Source organism: Ochotona curzoniae, unplaced genomic scaffold, assembly GCF_017591425.1.
Source record: "Ochotona curzoniae isolate NIBS_2020 unplaced genomic scaffold, NIBS_Ocur_1.0 contig_520, whole genome shotgun sequence".
In the NCBI taxonomy this organism is placed as follows: domain Eukaryota; kingdom Metazoa; phylum Chordata; class Mammalia; order Lagomorpha; family Ochotonidae; genus Ochotona; species Ochotona curzoniae.
The window spans coordinates 820,136-841,402 of NW_024466457.1; the positions used below are offsets into that span (position 1 = coordinate 820,136).

The 21,267-nt window shown below is 44.2% G+C and overlaps 1 protein-coding gene and 1 long non-coding RNA gene across 4 annotated transcripts in view; both read left to right on the forward strand.

Moving 5' to 3' along the window:
* Window positions 1-11,880, forward strand: part of LOC121162327 — a 31,585-nt gene extending 19,705 nt beyond the window's left edge. The window contains exons 4-5 of one of the 2 annotated variants that reach the window (XR_005884780.1): window positions 4,906-5,042; window positions 11,870-11,880. This is a non-coding gene — a long non-coding RNA (uncharacterized LOC121162327). Of the gene's footprint in view, window positions 1-4,905; window positions 5,043-8,035; window positions 8,065-11,869 lie in introns of those variants that run through there. The other variant, XR_005884779.1, reaches the window with a different exon arrangement.
* Window positions 11,881-19,779: 7,899 nt separating this feature from the next.
* The window catches only part of KANSL1 (KAT8 regulatory NSL complex subunit 1), a 199,526-nt gene continuing 198,038 nt past the window's right edge, over window positions 19,780-21,267 (forward strand). The window contains exon 1 of one of the 2 annotated variants that reach the window (XM_040989227.1): window positions 19,780-20,295. In XM_040989227.1, coding sequence (XP_040845161.1) covers window positions 20,276-20,295 — 20 coding nt within the window. In that variant the 5' untranslated portion in view covers window positions 19,780-20,275. The remainder of the gene's footprint in view (window positions 20,296-21,267) is intronic. The other variant, XM_040989225.1, reaches the window with a different exon arrangement.

Consider the following 21,267-nt stretch of genomic DNA (forward strand, 5'->3'; position numbering starts at 1 on the left):
GATGTTCCTCTCTGTCTCTCCTCCTCTCTCTATATAATGTCTTACTTTGCAATAAAAAGAAATAAAAATATTTTTTAAAAAATGGAAAGACAGATCAAATTTATGAAAAGAATGAGGGACAGAGAGAAAGATTGTCGGTTGCAGGGTCCTAAGGCCTTAGGTTATTCTCTGCTGCTCTCCCAGGCCATAAGCAAGCAACTGGATGGAAAGTGGAGCAGCTGGGACACGAACCGGCACCCTATGAGATCCTGGCACTGGCAAGATGAGGATTTAGCCATTGTGTCAGATCCATTGTGCAGATATTTCTATTTGTATTTTTAGGCTGAGAGAGGTTAAGATCATCTGTTTGCTGAATGGCCAACTGAGAAGGAAGAGCTAAGATTCTGGTAGCTTACCTCCAGGGTCCCACTTGTTCCTCTGCAGAAGGCACCAGATTGAGACCTGGGGAAGCCCCTGGTTGTCTTCCTCTGTTCGTGCTGGCACTGGCATCAGCATGGACAATGGGCCTTGAATTTAGCATGTGTACCGTCTGCTCACTGGGGGAGATGAGGCCTATAAAGCAAGAATCAGCGTTCTGTCTGTGGGCTTAACCACAGCATCAGCTGGCAGAAACTGGCACTGGGGGCTAGTTCTGTCAAGTCAAACCACAGAACTATCTGGAGAGTGCATAATCTGGGAGTGGGAGAGGCCTGGGAAGGAAATAGTGGGCTTCTCCCTCTTGGGTTACCACTTCCACGGGAGGGCATAAAACTAGGACAGTGGCTGGGGTGGAATGGGGTGTGGGACAGACTGGACTACTGCTACACATACTGGCAAACCAGGGTAGGGGGTGGACCTAGTGGGGGTTATTGCGGATCGCTCCAACTAGGCTGCAGCTCCCACTGGTTTATATGAGGGCCGAGCATATGCTGGGCAGAACGAGGCTGGACTGCAACACCCATTGGTTCCAATGGAAGTTGGGAGTGAAAACAGAACCAACCCAGAAATTGCAACCACCAGCTGATCAGGGCGATGGACTGTGCCGGGTCCTGTCCTTGCTAGAATCTGTCCATACAAGAATCTGGTTTGAGAACACCTCAGATAAAGTTTCTTTGGAGATCTCCCCAATCAAAATGCTGGACTCAGAACCAAACCAAGAAAAGACAGAACAGGTCAACCAACCATCTCAGCTGTATCTTGGCAACGAAATACGGGGCAGAGACTCTATGATGGACTAAGTCAATCAGTGGATTCTTCAATGTCCTCATCGTGCTTGGAGTGGCGAGATTGGCAGTGATTCATAACTGTTGAAATATCAAATGCACTTGAGCAAGAACCTCAGAACATGCCCTACATCCGGGTCCTGGGGAGGGTGGGAAATTGGGTGGGCCTTCTCCCTTAATACCCCCTTTAAACATGAAGGAAACAATATGGAAAAAATAATAGTCTTACCCACTTTCCTGTAGCCCTTGAACCTTCTTACCCTAATTAACTGTATAAAGATTGTCAAAATATTAAAAAATATATATATTTTAAAAAAATACAATGGACATTTGTGATTTGTTAGTTTTAGCCCTGTTTGATCTTCTCTGCTTTTTGTTTGTTGAGTATTATGGCTAGTGGTACATTTAGCCTGTGATTACAGAGTGAACTGAAATTATGGTTTTTTTCCCCAAAAACTAGAAAAGGAATGAGGATAATTGAGGGAGGGAAAGCAGGAAGGATGGTTATTTTATTAGAATTATACCTATGAAACACATGAAATATGATCTCAGTATGTTAATAAAATTGCCAACCGAAGATACACAAGAAAAAAGAAAGTGAAACAAAAACAAACCACCCCAGAAATGTAGTGTCGATTAGTTAACATATGCAAGGTAATGTTACTTTGCACAGGACCTTGATGATGAGACTAGAGAGATCCCATTTACTTGTTCACTTCCGAAATACTTGATAAACCAGATAGGGACAAGAATAATCATGCCGGGGAGAGCCAGCAACTCAAGTCCAGAACTCTTATGTGGGCGGCAGGAAACCATTCACTAGCGACATCATTTGCTGTCTCTTGGAGTTACTCTAGACTGAACCAATTCTACCTGTCTTAAACAGGAAGCTGGCTTTCAAACCTTGGTACTCATAATTGAGATGCAGGTATCTGGACCTCAACAGAATGAGTTAAGAAATAATCCAAAAGAATGAGTTTAGTAATACATGGGAACATGCATTCAATCTACTACAAGTGCAGAAATTCACTGGGGGTACCAAGATAGGTATTTGAAACCTATCTTATAAAATAAGAGAGCTCCATAATCTATAGGTATGTATTCAAATCTTGTCAGTTTATTCTGTGACTACCCCCTTTCTGTTCAATTATATCTGATCCAGGATTAACTATTGTATTTACTTGCCATGTACTATTAATCCCCTCCAATCTGTTATGCTTTCTTAATCTTTAATTAACCTGGCAGTTTTGAAAAATATTGACTATTTTTGGGCCCGGCGGTGTGGCCTAGTTGCTAAAGTCCTAGCCCTGAACGCGCCGGAATCCCATATGGGGGCCAGTTCTAGTCCCAGGAGCTCCACTTCCCATCCAGCTCCCTGCTTGTGGCTTGGGAAAGCAGTTGAAGACGGCCCAAAGCCTTGGGACTCTGCACTCAAATGGGAGACTTGGAGGAGGTTCCTGGCTTCTGGCTTCGGGTCGGCACAGCACCCGGCCACTGTGCTCACTTGGGGAGTGAATCATCGGAAGGAAGATCTTCCTCTCTATCTCTCCTCCTCTCTGTATATCTGACTTTGTAATAAAAATAAATAAATCTTATATAATATTGACTATTTTTAAGATTTATTTTAATTTGAATGGCAGATTTAAAGAAGAGATAGTTATCTTCCATCTGCTGGTTCACTCCCGAAATGGTCACAAAAGGCCAAAGCTAGGCTGATCAGAAGCCAGGAACCTGGAGCTTCTTCTGGGTTTTCCCTGTGGGTACAAGGCCATTTTTTGTTGTTCTCTAAGGCTCATTAACAGGGACCTGGATCACAGTGGAGTATCTGGGACTCAAATTGGAACCTGTATGGGACATTAGCACCTCGGGTGGAGGCTTAACCTCCTTATGCCTTGTCACCATCCTCAAATTATTTTGTGTAATATCCCTCTTTTCATTTTCTGTATGTGTGCACAAGTATTATCTATTTACACATATACATGTATGTAAACATAAAGATGTATCTATTTACTTGAAAGGCATTTAGAGAATGAGAGAGGTGGAGAGGGAGACAGAAACATCTTCCATCTGCTTGTTCATTCCCTAAATGCTTTCAATGGCCAGGGTTGTGCCAGACTGAAGCCAGGAAGCTGGAATTCCACCTGGATCTCCTTCATGAATGGCAGGGGCCCAAACACTAGACCCACCTTTCACTGCTGTTTCCAGGTGTGTTAGCAGGGAGCTTGATTGGAAGTGGAGCAGGTGGGACTTGAGCTGGTGCCAATCTGAGATGTTTGAATTATGGGCAATGGTTCAACCCACTGTGCCACTATACTGGTCTTCCCTTATATATATATATATATTTTTTAAAGATTTATTTTTATTATTTTTTCATTGGAAAGGCGGATATACAGAGAGGAGAGACAGAGAGGAAGATCTTCCGTCTGATGATTCACTCCCCAAGTGAGCGCAACGGCCGATGCTATGCCGATCTGAAGCCAGGAGCCTCTTCTGGGTCTCCCATGCGGGTGCAGGGTCCCAAAGCTTTGGGCCATCCTCGACTGCTTTCCCGGGCCACAGGCAGGGAGCTGGAAGGGAAGCGGGGCTGCCGGGATTAGAACCGGCGCCCATATGGGATCCCGGGCGTGCAATGCGAGGACCTTTAACCACTTGCGCCACCGCGCCGGGCCCTTCCCTTATATTTTTTCATGGATAAGTTGAGGCTATGTGTTTTTTTTGCCATAACAACACAAAGTAATTATTATGCATATATCATGTTAAGAAGCTGATGAAGTCCAAGTGTATTTCTCTGGATTTTCTTTCTTTTCTTTTTTTTTTTTTGGAGTTTGTAAACTGAAATCATGGTGGAATAAACGTATGGGACGAGACAGCTGAACAGTAATCTATAACCGTTTTAAGGTGTATAGAACCTGGTTGTATATAAACTAAAATCGAAATGTTAATGAAGAAGTCACAGGATGTGGTTAAGAACTTGCATTTTTTTTAACATATTGGTTACTCAATACTATGTCCACTAATTCCAAAACGTTATAAATTGTTGCTGATGTTATGTTGGCGCTTTTAATTGATCAGGATGATACTCTGCCGGCTCTACCTTCAGACCAGAAATGGTCTCCCCAGGAAGCTGTTGAACTTATGTGGACAATAAGATGCTGGACTCTATGCTTGGTATATGCTTACAATGAAAGAATCTCAACTGAACTTAACTGTGGCAATGCAGCAAGGTGGAGGAATCCACCATGGGGGGAGGGCTTGGGGAGGGGTGGGGAGAATCCCAGTACCTATAAAACTGTGCCACATAATGCAATGTAATTAATAAAAAGTAAATAAATAAAAAAAAGTATGGGAAAGGGAAGTTATCTTTTTTCTTGGAATTCTGGGATTTAAACAATATATTTGATATTCTGGACTTGTTATTTATTTTAATGAGGCAAAAAACATTGTCTGGGTCTGGGTCAGTACAACAAGGCTATTCTTCCAAACGTGCATTTATAGAGTTTACAGTATTTCAAGATGGTTTTGTGTTGGACACTAAGAGAATGGTTAAGTATAAAGCAAGATGCCATTGGTATAAAGAGAGAAAACATCAATTAGATAAAATTTGTCCTCTGGTTACCAGATAAAGATTTTAGGTACCAACTAGTGTTTTTGGAAAAATGTGAATTGTGTTGCTTAACAATCCCTCTCCATTTTGTGTATTTAGAAATGTCTGTGAACCTATGAGTGACTTCCAAGAGGGTTCCACTGCTGCCAAAGAACTTCAGCCTGTATTGCCTTCAAAAGGAGTTCCTTTATTTGATGAAGAGTCCCAGGTGAATGCAGTAGATGCAGCTAGAGATGGTGAGCGGCTGATCATGTTGACCTTTCTGATCAATTTAGATAGTTTTTCATCTTACTATCAATTTTAGAGTAATTTATCTCAATTTGGAATGGGTCAGAGAATGGCCATTCTAGAGAATATTCAGAATAACAGATACAAAAATGGAACTAAGTAGAAGGAGATTTGTGGGAGCTCTGACTTAGAGGATTGGCTTGGAAGGGGTACACGCTTCACAGGTCAGGATTGGTACGGTTGGGCTCTTTATCATTACTTGTAGCTGTGTCTTTAGGGTGGGATGGATGGGTAATAGGTGAAGTTGCAAATAGGCTCAGGTAATAACACCCTAATATCTAACAGGAATGTGATAAGCAGATATCCTCAGAATCCAAGAAAAAATCCTTGGAGGGTACAAAATGTAGAGGAATTAGAGCTAGTGTTATCAAAGCAATCTATTGGCATCAAGATGTTAAATAGCATTTCCTAGTCACCAGCCTACATTCAAGGTAGAGTTTAAGTTTCTAGGAGCAGTTTTTGTATTGAAGATTTGTTTTATCAGTAACTAACATCTCTATAGAATTTCATCTGAAGTGAGGAAAGAAGTAACCTTTTGGGAAGATAATGTCTTAGGAGTAGCATTACGAATGAACCCCCAAAATCTGGGAATAATTTTTAACTAAAATAAATAGGAAAAGACTTGTATTTAAATCAAAATATAAGATGACTTCAAAGTATGCATGGAAAAACTATAATTAAAAGATAAGATGATTTTGGTTCAAAAAATTTACAGTTCGTGCTTAGTTTTTTTCATAATAAGTTATGTGAACTTGCTGAGGAATAATTTGGAGGTATTATGAAAACTGTATATATTTCAAATTTTTAAATCTCTATATGAATATCTTTTAGCTTGATATTATCACAGGCATTTTGAAATGCCCTTATATATTCATGGAGCAAGTGCTAACAAAGTTATTGAGCCCTTACAATGCCTGTCAGAATTGTCATGGTCACGTAAGGTTTAAAATGATATTGAAGATTCCCTAACTTTTTCATGGTTCATCTGTATGGACACCTTTACTTTTCCCTGTGTCAATTATGAACTTATTACCTAGTTCAGTTCTTTGCCAGTAATAGATACAGAAAAATCAGAGACTGCGTTGCACTTATTTGTGTTTTTAATGCTTTGCATAGTTCTTTCCACTCAAATATCCTCATTAATTGTTGAAATGAATGGATCTAAATTAGAAAGACTCAGAACACAGGATATAAAGGATAAATAATAGGATAAGTGAATGAAGGGTCAAATAATTTTATTCATAGTTGTATTAAAATGTGAATTTACCTTTTATATAAGAATTACAGCAGGTATGTAGTCTGAACTCTATAGAAAATGGAATGGTGAGGTAGATGACTTTGTGAGTACTGCCTCCAAGGAACAAGTATTCTTTAATATGATTGTAGGCAAGAAATTCAACTTAAGATGATTTGGAGGAAAGAACTATTGCGTGGAGAAGAACTAGGCTCAGCAGAACTAGGCTTGCCTTTGAACTGGTGTTTAGAATCTCTGACTCTCAGGCAAGTCAGGGGCCAGCTTTAAAATTTTGCTTTTTTGGGATAAGAATAGGTAACTTAATTGTCTCATAGAGTTGTCATCTTGTTTTTACAAACTGAAAAAATGTTACCTGTACAGCAGCATCACTATGGACAATAATACTAATGAAAATGAGGGGATCAAAAAGTAATTAACACTGTGATAGGATTTATGAGTGACTTGGAATTTTATAAGGGACTTGCTTGAATGAGGTGCCAATTTGTCTTTGTTGTGTTAGAATATTTTTCAAACCACTGGGTACCTTGATGTCTTGGTGACACCTGCTTGAGACTGGTGGCAATATGTGCCACACTGGGTCCATTATGCCTGATGTTGGGCAAGTCTAGAGGCTTAGTGTGTGAGCACTAGCCACGAGTGATGTAGGTAGAGGACCTGGGCTTCATCAGATGCTGGGTCTGAAGGAGGTGGACCCAAGTCAAGATCCTAATTCTGTGTTACTGTGCAGTAGCTGCAGCCAGTGTGATGACAGTTGTCTTGAGACCTACCATTTCATTACTGACTCATGGTCAATAGCCGAAGATTATTAAGGGCATCAGACTTTTAAAAGAAGATTGTCAGGCCTGGCGACGTGGCCTAGTGGCTAAAGTCCTCGCCTTGAATGTACCGGGATCCCATATGGCCACCAGTCCTAATGCCGGCAGCCCCACTTCCCATCTAGCTACCTGCTTGTGGCCTGGGAAGGTGGTTGAGGATGGCCCAGAGCCTTGGGACTTTGCACCTGTGTGGGAGACCCAGAAAGAAGTTCCTGGCTTCTGGCTTTGGATCGGCGCAGCGCCAGCTGTTGCGGCCACTTGGGGAGTGAATCATTGGACGGAAGATCTTCCTCTCTGTCTCTCCTCCTAACTGTACATCTGCCTTTCCAATAAAAATAAATAAATCTTTTAAAAAATTCATTTAAAAATTTTCATTTACTTGTATTTTGTTTGAGAGATAAGATAGTCATACACAGAGCAAGAGGGAAACACCCTTCCACTCATTGGTTCATTCATTCACCAAACGCCTCAACAGCCAGGTCTGGGCCAAGTCAAACTAGGGGTCCAAAACTCAGTGGAGGTTTCCTGCAGGGACGGCAGGAAGCCAAGTGCTGGATCCTCACCTGCGGCCTCCCAGGGTGTTCATTAACAGGAAGCTGGGATTGTTACAGGAGAGGAAGCTCGGAGGACCTTGTCTTCAAGCAAGGAGGTAATTTTTATTTCTGAAACTAGTCATATCAACACTCAGCAGGTCAGAATGATCTCAAAACTGAGCAAAAGATTTGAACAGAAAGGACCAAAGAAGCACATGAGATGTTCAATGTCAGTAAAATGGCATTTCTCACTGAGAAAATGTAAAACAAAGTCAGAAAGACATAGTATTTCATAGCCTCTATGGTATTAATTTTTTCATATTTTTTTATTTTTATAGGCTATTTATTTTGTTTTTAAGATTTCATTGATTTTTATTGGAAATCCAGATCTACAGAGAGAAGGAGAGACACAGAGAATGATCTTCCATCTACTGGATCACTCCCCAGGCGGCCTCAATGGCTGGAGCTAAGCCAATCTGAAGCCAGGAGCCATGAGCCTCTTCCAGGGTCCCAGGGCTTTGGGCCGTCCTCAACTGCTTTCCCAGGCCACTAGCAGGGAGCTGGATGGGTAGTGAAGCAGCCAGGATACAAAGCAGTGCCTAAATGAGATGCTTTTATATGCAAGGCAAGAACTTTAGCTACTAGACAATTGCTCCGGGGCCTATAGATTATTATTTTGAAAAAGGGGGGGAATCTCAATTGAACTTGAACTGTGGTTATGCAACAAGGAGGAGGAATCCACCATGGCGGGAGGGTTAGGGGTGGGTGGGGGGAGTCCCAGTACCTATAAAACTGTGTCACAATAATACAATGTAATTGATAAAAAAATGAAATGCATTAAAAAATTAAAAATAAAAAAGGGAGGGATTGTTGCTAACAATGTGGGGGAATTAGAACTCAAAAAAATTAGATGGAGGTCTTGATCTGTTTCCCTCTGTGTTTATCTCTCTCAAAACAAAAACAAAAACAAATTGAAACAAATAAAACTATGGAGTGAGGCATTTACCCCAGCAGTTAAAATGCTGGCTGAGATGCCCACTTCCCATGTTCAAGTGCCTGGTTTCAATGCCCAGCTCTGCTCCTGAATCTAGCTGCTTGCTAATGTAGACCCTTGGAGGTGGAAGTGAGAACTCGGGTAGTTGGGTTTCTACCACCTACACGGAAGACCTGGGTTGAGTTTGTGGCTCCCGGCTTAGTGGGGCCTTGTGTCAGCCACAGTGGGCATGTGGGAACTGAACCAATGAGTGGGAGCTCTCTCTTCCTCCCAAATAAGTAGTATTTTCTTTTTTTTTTTTAAAGATTTATTTTTATTATTTTTTTCATTGGAAAGGCGGATATACAGAGAGGAGAGACGGAGAGGAAGATCTTCCGTCCGATGATTCACTCCCCAAGTGAGCGCAACGGCCGATGCTATGCCTATCCGAAGCCAGGAGCCTCTTCCGGGTCTCCCACGTGGGTGCAGGGTCCCAAAGCTTTGGGCTGTCCTCGACTGCTTTCCCGGGCCACAAGCAAGGAGCTGGAAGGGAAGCGGGGCTGCCGGGATAGAACCAGCGCCCATATGGGATCCTGGGCGTTCAAGGCGAGGACCTTAACCACTGTGCCACCGTGCCGGGCCCTAGGTAGTATTTTCAATTTCAAAAGAGAAACCAATTTAGAAATCAGTATGTGCCAAACCACATGCTTGGCATTGGGAGGAAGATGAAGCCCTCACCCTGGAGGTTCTGTGCTAGGGGCTGTGCCAGACAATAAACAGTGTATGCCATATAGGAAGGGTCTGGAAGAAGTCAGTGGGTCCTCATCCACCAGAATTTTAAGAAACTTCTTAAACTTGCCAATTTAACACCGCAGGTGTTTCTTCTCTGAGTATCACATGAGCTAGGCCTCTGAAAAGTGGTACTTTTTCAGGGTGGGATGGGGCAAATACTCCTAAGCCAATTTAAAGGGTGAATCATTTAAACTCTCTCTTCTACATTGCCTAATCATCCCAAATCCCTCCTACAAAAATCTTGGAGTCGTCCCTGATTCATGGTAATTCCTACCAAATAGAGTGAATGAATGATCAAACATGGACAGAAAGGATACTGAGGCTCTAGAGGAAGTGGACACACTTAAGTAAGTAGCCATAAGAAGCATTCTGCCCCTTTCCTAGCTGGCTCTGGTGAGAGAAAGAGCATCTCTTGGATTTCAACTCAAGAGGAGGCAGAGTTCTGGCTACCAGATTCCGACTAGCCATTCTGAATACTCCAAGAAGCCAGGCCTTGTGACTTCCTTGGGAAGCTTTGCCTCCCTTCCCCCCACTACAATGGTCTGCTAGTGTCCTGGGGCCACCTGGGGTTGTGATCCTCAGCCTGCCTTGCAGATAGAGGGGATCTGGTGGGAACAGCTGTCTTTCCTGCAGGAGAAGGGCAGCAGTGACTGTGAGAAAAAGCTGCCCAAGTTCAGAGCAGCAGAGACCAACAAAGGCTGTGTAATGAAGATGTCATCAATAAAGGGCGGGGCAGAAGGCAAGGTTACTAAGGAACAGGTGCTAAGGGACTCACATATGCTTCACACCTTTGAATAAGGTGGATTGCTTTTCCCTTGGTAGTTTGATCTACTGCTTACAAAAAACCCTGACCCCTCCCTGCCCGCTACCAAAATGAGCCTTTGGCTTATACTGCTGCTGCAGTTAGTACAGGCAACACCTCCTCAGGAGTGGGACCAGAACTTGGTCCAGCTCTCTCCCGAGGCCTGGTCTACCCAATCTATGGGTGGACTAGATGAGTTCAGTGCGCTGACAACTGAAACAGACCCCAGTGGCTTTGATGACCTGGGGTCTACAAATGTTCTAGATGACAATGTCGTCTATCCTGGTGGCTTCCCGATGGAATTAGAGGAACACCCAGGTGAGCTCCTGGAGACCTTTGATGGGGCAGAACCACCTGAACTTCAGCCGGAGGACATACCTCAAAGCCCCGAGACTCTTGAGGAGGGCCAGCCTTCGTTGCTCCAAAAAGAAGGCTTAGTCCAGGTTCCACAGCCTCTCAAGGAGACTACACCTTCTCCAATGCTGCAGGGGTCTCCAATTCAGATCTCTGCTGCTGAAGAAGCTGTCCGGCAGCTTGTTCAAAACAAGATCAGTGTTCCACGTCCACCGCTGCAATCTACTTTGCCAAGCATCACAGGGAGGCCAGCGGATGTGATGCTCACAATTACGCTACAGCCAGGTGGTGAAGTTCAAAGTACTCTGGGCCAGCTGCAGGCCCAAGTTCAGCCTGTGGGGATCTCGCAAGGGGAATCCCCTCCCTCAATCCCACAAGAGGCTCCAGCTCAGACTCCAGGCCCTTCTGTAGACCTAGAGCCTTTCCCGAGTAATCAAGAGGAGTCTGCTCAGTATGCTGAGCCTTCAGTGGAGGTGGAACCTCTAGGCCAGCAGGTGGCCCCAATTCCTCCTGCTCCAGGCCCATCTGTGGGAACAGAATCTCTTCCAAGCCACCAGGTGACCCCAGCTCAGAGTGCACGTCCTTCTGTGGAGGTCACATCTCCTCCCACCCAGCTGGAACAGCCAACTCAGGATGCTGAGCCTTCGTTGGAGGCAGAACCTTCTCCAGGCCAGCAGGAACAGAAAGCTGTTGAAGAGGTTGAGTCTATATCTTCGCCAGAAATACCTCAGGAAGAGGAACCCTCATCTGAGGAAATCAGACTGTCTCCAGCCCAGCAGGAAGCTCCAGCTCCGGTGTCAGAGACCGAAGAAGTGAAATCTCCACCTGCAGAGTCTCATGAGGCGGCAGTTCCTCCTGAAGGTCAGTCTCCAACATTGCTGGGTGTGTCGGTTAACCCTGCAGAGACCATGACCGAGGCTATAACTTCAAGCCAACAGGAAGTTGCAGCTCAGGCCTCGGGGAACACTGAGCTGGACCGGACACTCCTGAAAGGAGGTGACCACTCAACAGTTTCCACAAGTATTGATGAGTCAGGAGATCCTGAGGTCACCTTCACTTCACCTTCAGAGGTTGAGCCTTACCCAGCCTTACCTTCTTTAGCTGAGCCAGAGGCCATGGATGAGACTGCAGCTTCCCCTAAGGAGATAGAGCCTATCCCTACAGAATGGGAATCTCCAGCTGAACCCCTGGAGGCCCTTCCGATCACCCTTCCGTCTCCACCACGGCTGAAAGTGTCCGCTCAACATCCAGAAATGACTGTGGGTTCCAAAAGCCAACCCCAAGTATATTACCTGACTCCATCTCCTACTACAGAGGGTGTCATTTCTTCGGAGCTCCTAACCCAACCTCCAGAGCCACTTCAAGAATCTGTAGATGAGGAGGCAATAGTCCCCAAACCAGCTCAGGAGCAGGCTCCGTATTTAATATTACCCAGGGTCACCTTTCAGCCTTTGAAGCTGCAGCTGACTATAACTCCAGGACCCAGTGTGGAGGCTGAACATTCTACAGCCCTGAAGACCACAACAACTCTGGACTCTGAGATTTCACATCCAGACCAGGTCCAGACTCACCATGCAGCCCTGCCCAAGGTCACAGTTGCACACTGGGACCTGGGAAATACCCCAACTCCAGAACTCAATATAGAGGTTGACCAGGCTCCAACCACTCAGGAGACCCCTGTGCAGCTTACAGAGCCATCTACAGAGGTGGCAGCTCAACCTCCAATGTTGCAAGAGGTGGCCGTTCCAACGCCAGCTCCACCTCAACCTCCAGTGACACCCAGTGTCACAGATCAGACCTTGAACCTACCACCTACACCTACCAATGGTCCAGAACCCACTGCAGAGGCTGAGCACGAAACCGCCCTGAAAGAACCTACAGGAACGAGTCCAGATGCAATTCTGACTCAGCATCTAAACCCGAGTCCTGCTGTGGAGGTCGAACATTCTACAGCCCCGAGGAGTGCCAAAACACCACCTCCAGGTGTCCCTGAGGTGACACTTCCACAGGCAGAGCTGGTTCAGGCGCAGCATCCAAACCTGACTGAAGTCACAGTTCAGGCGTTTGATATTCAGCTGGCTTTTCAATCCAGAATTGCGGAAGTTGAATCATCTCCAGCCCTGCAGAAGACCTCAGCTCAGCCTCCAGAGCCTCCATTGGAGGTTGTAGCTCCAATTCAGCATATAGTGCCAGTCAGTGTCACAGTTGAAGCTGTGAAGACAGAAATTTTCAAAATCCCAGAACCCACCACGTTGGCTGAACAGTCTACAGCCCTGGAGACTACATCAGCAGCACCTCCAAGGCATTCTGAGGTGCCACCTACATATACAGACCAGAGCCAGACTCAGCAAGTCACAGGCAATCCTCTCAATTTATCTACAGAGGTCAAGCCTACAACTATTTCGGTTACTCTAACTCGGCCACCAGAGCCAACTAGTGATATAGTAACTGTAGCAACATCAACCCGAGTCACGGGTCAACCTTCAGATTCCCGAGTCACGGGTCAGCCTTCAGATTCCCGAGTCACGGGTCAGCCTTCAGATTCCCGAGTCACGGGTCAACCTTCAGATTCCCGAGTCACGGGTCAGCCTTCAGATTCCCGAGTCACGGGTCAACCTTCAGATTCCCGAGTCACGGGTCAACCTTCAGATTCCCGAGTCACGGGTCAGCCTTCAGATTCCCGAGTCACTGGTCTGCCTTCAGAGTTGGAGCCTATCAAAGCTCCAGTCCCTGCTCCAGAGGTTGGCCCTTCTAAAATCCTGAAGACTACAGCTCCACCTGCAGGGCAGTTTCCAACTTTGTATCCTGAAGTCAAGGCTGCTGAGTATGCTACCCAGCTAACTACTTTCATTGAGTCAAAAGAAAGCACCCCCAACAGCACGGACATCTGTGAGCTCTGTACCTGCAAAAACGGAATGCTGTCATGTACCAATCTCAGCCCGTGGCAGAAGCTCCACCAAGTGCCTGTGCCAGGATCCTTCAGTGCCCACAATGACACCTTCACCATCTTGTAAGAACTACCCTTCCTCAGAGTTCTCTAGATCTTGTCTGTCATGGTAGCCTTTTGCTCAGTACCTTGCTGGGCCTTCCTCCTGACTCAACCTGTATTTCCTGACTTCCTATTGTGACATTTTTCTTGTCACTTTTCCTTCTCTTAAAAAAAAACTATTAGATTTACTGGAAAGGCAGAATTACAGCAAGAAGAGAGATCTAGAAAAAGTGATCTTACTTCTGCTGCTTTACTCCTCATATTGCCACAATGGCTGGGGCTGGGCCAGGCCAAAGGTAAGGAGCAAGAGCTGCTTCTGGGTCTCCTGTGTGGGTTCAGGGGCCCAAGCACTTGAGCCATTTTCCACTGTATTCCCAGGCACATTAGTGGAGAGCTGGATAGGAAGTGGAGAAGCTGGTCATCAAACCGGTACCCACATATGTATGGGATGCCAGCATCCTGACAGCCTGACCTGTTACCCTTGACTATTGGAATCAGCAAGGCTTAGTAGACAGCTTGTCTGCCAAGAACTGACTTACAAAGCAATGAAAAATATTAAATGAACAACCTTGAATATCAGCTACAGGGGTTTCAGAGTTATACTATGAGCTGCAGGAAACTCTGAAAGTTTTCAAGCAAGAGAGAGGTGATCAAAACAGAAAGATTATTTTTTTTAAAGATTTATTATTATTATTTTTTTATTGGAAAGGCGGATATACAGAGAGGAGAGACAGAGAGGAAGATCTTCCAGCTGATGACTCACTCCCCAAGTGAGCGCAACAGGCCGATGCTATGCCGATCCAAAGCCAGGAGCCTCTTCCGGGTCTCCCACACGGGTGCAGGGTCCCAAAGCTTTGGGCTGTCCTCGACTGCTTTCCCGGGCCACAGGCAGGGAGCTGGATGGGAAGCGGGGCTGCCGGGATTAGAACCGGCGCCTATATGGCATCCCGGGCGTGCAAGGCGAGGACCTTAACCACTGCACCACGGCGCCGGGCCCAACAGAAAGATTATTTTTAAAAATTTTAAAAGAAATTGATTTTTGTCTTAATTTTTTTCTGTGCATTTACTCAAAAGGCAGAGAGACAGATTCAGAGAGAGAGTTTCCATTTGCTAGTTCATTCTCTAAATGCCTGAACAGCAGGCACTGGGTTGGTCAAAGTGGGCTAAGAACCCAACCCAGGTCTGCCATGAGGGTGGCAGGAGGGCAGCTATTGGAGCCAGCTCCACTACCTTCTGGGTGTGTGGGGCAGAAAGCTGAAGTCAGTAACTGGAGCCGGGTAGGAGCCCAGGCACTCTGACGTGAGATGTGTTTTAGTTACTAGGCCAAATGCCTGTTTCAGAAATATGATTTTAGACACTATATGGAGAGTCATCTAGAGAGGAAAGCTTACTTCAGGGACATTTAAAAAAAAAGACCTCTAGTAAAATCAAGGAATAAAATGAGAATGAGACCAAGTCACCAGCTATGATAGGAATGAAAAGAAAGTCCCTGAGATGAAAAAGGCCAGATGGACCTAGAAACTGATCAAAGGCTGGTGGGTGGATGTATGCACAGAAGAAAAAATATGACTGCAAGCTTTGTCCTGGGTGCTGGTGAGAGTGAGTGGCCTCACAGGTGCAGACAGCAATCAGAAAGGAGAGGCAATCTGAGGGAGGTGTGTTCAGTTTTAATACTTTATGTTGGTGAACATAGAGCAAAGCCTTCTAGTTGAATGGGAATGTCCACCAGGCAGAACACGCAGGTACAACCGTGTACATAGCCATGCAGGAGCACTGTTGATGATGGAGTGAAGACAGAAGCACAGGTAAAGACTCAAAGTTACCCAGACTTGAAACTTACAGTATTTAAGATTGCTTTGGAATGTGGATGATTCATGGGTACATTCTTACTTTGCCAAAGGATCATGGAACAAAGAGAAAAATATCAGAATCTACACCCCCACACCCTTTATCATCCTATCCTCTCTACTCCACTATCCATAAGACACTCCCATCTCCATGAGGATATGTGTCCCTCCTTCCAGTTTCTCTCCCTTGCACTTTTCCCTGAGGGAGGTGATGTTTTGCTCCTGGCTCAGTCATTTGATTTTTCCATCCCTCACCATGGCTATGGCCAGTGACCCATTCATGTCAACACATTAGTCCATCTGATTTTGCATTGTCCATGTCCATTCACGTAGGTAGAATAATTGCAGTAGAAGGTACTTGGCCAAAGTGTTAGAATTACTGTACGTTGGAGTTTCTTTATTCTTATTTGCTGCTGAAGATAAATTGATCCATTGTTCTCAGCTGAATTATTTTCTTACTGATTTGCAAAAGGACCAGTTTAGACACCCAGGGAATTTTGGAGGCAGTATGTCCCTCAAATGCAACTGATTGGCATTATCTATCAAAGAGATTGCACAAAGAGGAAGTTAAGCATCTGAAGGGACACCTCAACGTTTGTGCCAGGACCCCATGTTCTTCTTTCTTAATTGTGCCTGCCATCAGGTGAAGCTCTAGAAACTAGAAAGCTGGTAGTAATATCCATATTCAATATCCCCATGAAGTTGCTACGAGTGTTTTCCTTGTTCTGTTCATTGTGTTCCTATCTATTCAAGGATATGAACTGTGCTTCTTTACAGAAATTTCAAAGGAAATACTATATCCTACATTGACCAAAATGTGTGGAAAGCATATCGCTGGGCTGAGACTTTGTGAGTATATTATCTCTCTAAATATGGATACAAAAAAAAAGTAACTGCATCTTAAACTCTTTGGTCCAGTATTAGAGGTCAGAATGTCTTGGAAAAGGTATTTACCCCTTCATGTTAACAAATCAACCTCTACTTATTACAGTTCTAAAACACAGTATTTGCAATGAGACCACTGAAGTTTATTTTTCATCTTGTAAGTAATACATGATTATATTATTTTTTATTTAAGATTTCTTTGCTTTTGTTGGACAAATTATTCTTACAAAGAGGAGAGACAGAAAGATTCTGTATCTGTTGGCTCACTTTCCAAGTGGCCTCCACAGGCAGAACTGAGCCGAGGTGAAGCCAGGAGCCAAGAGCCTCTGCTGGCTCTCTCTTATGGGTTCAGGGTCCTAAGGCTTTAGGCCATCTTCTACTGCTCTTCCAGGCCCTAAGGTAGGGAGTTGGATGGAAAGTGGAGCAGCCGGGACGTGCACTGGTGCCCACATTGGATCCCAGCTCTTGCAAGATGAGGATTTAGCCATTGAGCTTTCATGCTGGGCTCCATGATTACGTTCTTAAGAGACTAAAAACTGATACAGTAAAAATCTTCTTGTAGTGTAACATTCCATCCCTGAAGTAAGCTGCTGTGACTGTGATATACATCGCTCCAGACCTTCTCTTATGTTTTTCTGCACATCATTTAGACACAGGAAAACTAGTGTGATATGTGGGCTTTTTTTTTTTAAGATGTAATTGTTTTACTTGAAACTCATTAGAGTTACAGAGAAAGGGAGAAAGATCTAACTTGCATTTAAGTGGCACCCTACTGAGGGTTCCTCCACATCAGAGTTATTCCTGAATAAAAATTGTTGTTATTCTTCATTTTGATCCAGGATTCTCAGTGGAAATTATTTGACTGAATTACATAAGAATTCATTTGAAGGCTTGCTATTCCTGCAGCACTTGTAAGTTAGTTAAGCACATTTATTTCTGAGATTTTAGTTGTTTTCTATCAAATGAATAAGGTGTTTCAATAATCTCTAAAGTTTCTTCTAGTATTAAAATAACAATTCTGTAAGTATGTATAGGGTCTCATGCATTGAATCCATACTATTCATTTTGAATTCTTCAAGCGTAATAGCTGGGTATTTGGAGGGGTTGGTCAGGGGGAGGAATGCCAAGGATTTGGCCATCTTCCACTGCCTTTCCAGGCATATAGCAGGAATGTAGATGGAAAGTGGAGCAGTGAACTCAAACCAGGGCCCATATAGGATGTTGGCATGGCAGGGCTGTTTTACCTACTATACCACAATGGGCTCCAAATGCCATGCATCTTTATTAGGCCGATTATTGCTACTCTTAGGAAATAGATTCTTCTTTCCAATTTATACAGCTGAAGGACAGTGGGTAGAAACAGCCTTATCTGACACTAACAATAATCCTTTGAATGACCAAGCTCTCTAGGCCTGAAGGGGACAATTGCTTCCATCTTTTTCTTCTGGACTCCCAAACCTTATAGACCTGATCTGGAGAAAAACAGAAGAGATAATAACTGTCCAGTACAACAGGCCCTTCCTTGCTTTTAGTGGGAAGTCCTTTGCAAGCTAGTTATTCTCTGTCGGCATCTATATTGTCATCCCTTTTTAAAATGCCATCATTTTTCATAACTGAAAGAGAATGCTAAGCACTTAGTCTAGTTTGAGGCTCTAAAATGTGTAAGGCAGGCTTCCTACCCTCCTAGGAGCTGCAAGATCGCTTGCAGGGGAAACACGCACAGAAATCAAACATGATCCAACAAACAGGTCGATGACAACACACTGCAGAGGGTCAGTGGAGTAATGCAACCACATTCCTTAAACACTAGTGATTTAGAAAAAAAAAAAATTAAAAGAAAAAAAAACTAGTAACTTGTTCCTCCTTCCGTTCACTCACTCCTTAGCTATTCCTTTATTTCTTAAGTATCTGAGTTTGCTTTGTTTCCATGAGCCAGGTGGAAACATGGTAAGCAGTGCGCATGAGCAAGGCCAAGTCCATGCTTTCAAGGTGTTTATGCTTTGAAGGAAGGGGAGAGGCAAGGGTAACAATGTGAAAAAGAAAAGGGCACAGACATGATGTGCAAATTGCTTCTGGAGAACAGAACAGGGAAAAGAGACTCCAAGTTGGATCAGGGGGCTGTAGTGAGAGTGATATTGGTTAAACAGGGCATCATTGGAAGGACACTGTGTAGAGCCACTGGGCATCATTGGGAGGACAGTGTGGGGCGATACCCTCAGACCACAGAAGGAAAGTGAGAGAAGGGCAAAACACAGGAGAGTGTCTGAGGAACGCCATGAGTACCTGTGGAGTCCATGGAGGAAAGCCGTAAGGAGTGTGGGGCCACAGCCTCCAGGGCTTTGACTGTCATGCAAAAGTCACCAGCCAGGAGAGCCATGTGATCCTGGCAGCGGTCTGAAGCAAAACCGAGCCTGCATCAACGTCATCCAGGGGCTTGCAGAACTAGGTTCTGTCTCTACCACCCCAGCCCTGCCGAGTTCCTGATTGAGTTCTAGATCCGGGCCGAGAATTTGCATCTTCAGTGCCTAAGTGAAGCCAGTGTTTGAGAACCACTTCTGGAGAGTTCCAGAAGAGAGACTAGAGATGGAGACAGCCACAGCGGGCAGTTGGCAGCCATGCGGGTGAAAAGTGAGGCAAGCTGGGATCCATGTTACTATGGTCACAAGTGAGTGTTTTCCAACAAGAATCCAGTTCATGCTGTTTTCTGTTCTGCTGCCACTGCGCAGCTGAAACAAATCTGCTTTTACGCAATGTCAAGACGACGTGAAATCAGAAAAGAATTCCTACTAAGGATAATATAATTCTGAATTAATTCAAAATGATGAGTTCATCTGAGGAGTAGCTTCCCTTCAAATGATTTGAAAGGTTCTCTGGTTTATTCTGGAACTGAACTAGTTCCAAAAAGAGAACCACACCAGGCAGGTATAAAAGTAGAATATTCGTCTGAATATTAGAAATTACAGATAGAGGTACAAACTTTGATCTCATTGTCTTGAATTTGATGAGACTACTAAAGGTCATCTGATCATATCTCTTGCTGCCAGGAAATTTTCCCTTCAGAGTCTTATCAAGAGCTATAGCCATGCTGTATATTTTATTTATAAAGACCCAGAAGGTGAGACTGTTAGGAGAGGTTATAAGTTTGATTAGGAGCTCTGGAATGTTCAAACAGATGCCCAAAGGTGTAGTTTAGACAAAAACTGCATATTCAACATTAAGAAATACAAATTCTGTTCATTCCTACTCACTAGAGATCTAATAGACATTTTCTTTTTTCTTTTCCTAGGGATTTATCCTGTAATAAACTACAATTTATTGAAAGGAATATGTTTGAATCACTCCTCTTTTTGACAGCTATGTAAGTTATAATGTCATCTTTGGAATTACAGTAAGTCTTAATTGTAACCCCCCTTGGTAGTCAATCATATTTCGTAATATCATTATAATTCTTACTTGTAGAAAGTTAGCTAGAATTATGTAGCAAATCTTTCTAATCTCCAGAGATATTTTGGGCCAATGTCAGGGTGCTGCGAAATCACCTGCCATGAATTGTTCTAGAACAACTGCCATGTACAGGACAGACCTCCACAAAGAAGAATTACCCAGCTCAAAACTCTAAAGTGCTCAAGTTGTGAAACCTTGTTCCAGAGAGAGGAAATGAAAATCACTGAGCACAAGTATTTGTCGTGTGTGGTTTGGTGTACCTAATGCACCGCCTGTGTAAATGTGAAAGTGTTAAGTCAGAAGCCAGAGTCTTCCAACTGGGAAGTCTTGAGTGTGTGGAGGCGATGTTTCACCTGTACAAATTAGGATCACTGCTGAAAGATGAATGTTCTAAAAGAGTAACTTTCTTCTTAATTTGTGTCTTTTCACAGAAATCTTGGTTGCAATTTACTCACAGAAGTGAGTTTTGGCACATTTCAGGCATGGCATGGAATGCATTTTTTGCATGTGATGTAAGTGAAATACAAGATAAACACATATTAAAGAGCTGTGTATATGTAAAATCTATATAGTTATCCTTAGCTGAGTGTAAGTCATGAACAAATTCTGCAAAGTACGGCTTAAGTTCCACTCTTTTTTTTTTTTTTTCCAATGAGGACACCAAGGTGCATTGAGGCTCAGGACTTTGTGTGACAGCTGACATGCTCTGCTTTTCCTAGTGCTGATCTTGGCCTTGGGCAAGAGAGCATAGCAAGCAAGTACTACTCCAGTTAGCACTGCTGCCAGAGTCCCCACAGTGCTGCTCGGATTCCCAAAAGCTCCTTGAGATTCCACCCCGAATTTAACTGGGATTGCTGCTCAGTCTGGGGAGCCGAGGTGCTGGTGCTTTCTCAGGGTCACTTTCTTCTAAATGATAAAGCAGAAAGAACAACTGAAAATTCAACACAGTCACCCAGCTCATGGTGTGTTTTGACAAGTGAAGTTATAAACCATCTGTGGGCAAGGGAACTTTTGAAGTAGCAAAGGTGGTGTTTATTTTAAGCTATGATGTGAAAAGTAATAGGAAAGCATTGCTCTAGCCTGATTTTGTGTACATCCAGGGCACACTTGAATGAAATGTTGCAGTTTTATTCCCTCCCTGCTTAACAATTCTGTGATGGTCCACGGCCAGGGGAATTGAGATTTGAGATAGAGATTTTCTTCCAAGCCTGACCTTGGACAAGATAGCCACCTGTCCTGTGGTTCATGATTTCACAGTTCCATTTGCATTCGAGGGAGGGGTTTAAGATGTGCTGGGAGTGAGTGGACCAATACTTGTTGCAGATCCTGGCTGTATGGCCTCCTCCCTCCCTCCATTCATGTGGTGCAGGGTCCCAAGCCTTGGGCCATCCTTCACTGCCCTCTCAGGCCACGAGCATGGAGCCGGATGGGAAGCAGGGCTGCCAGGATTAGAACCAGTGTCCGTATGGGATCCCAGCATGATC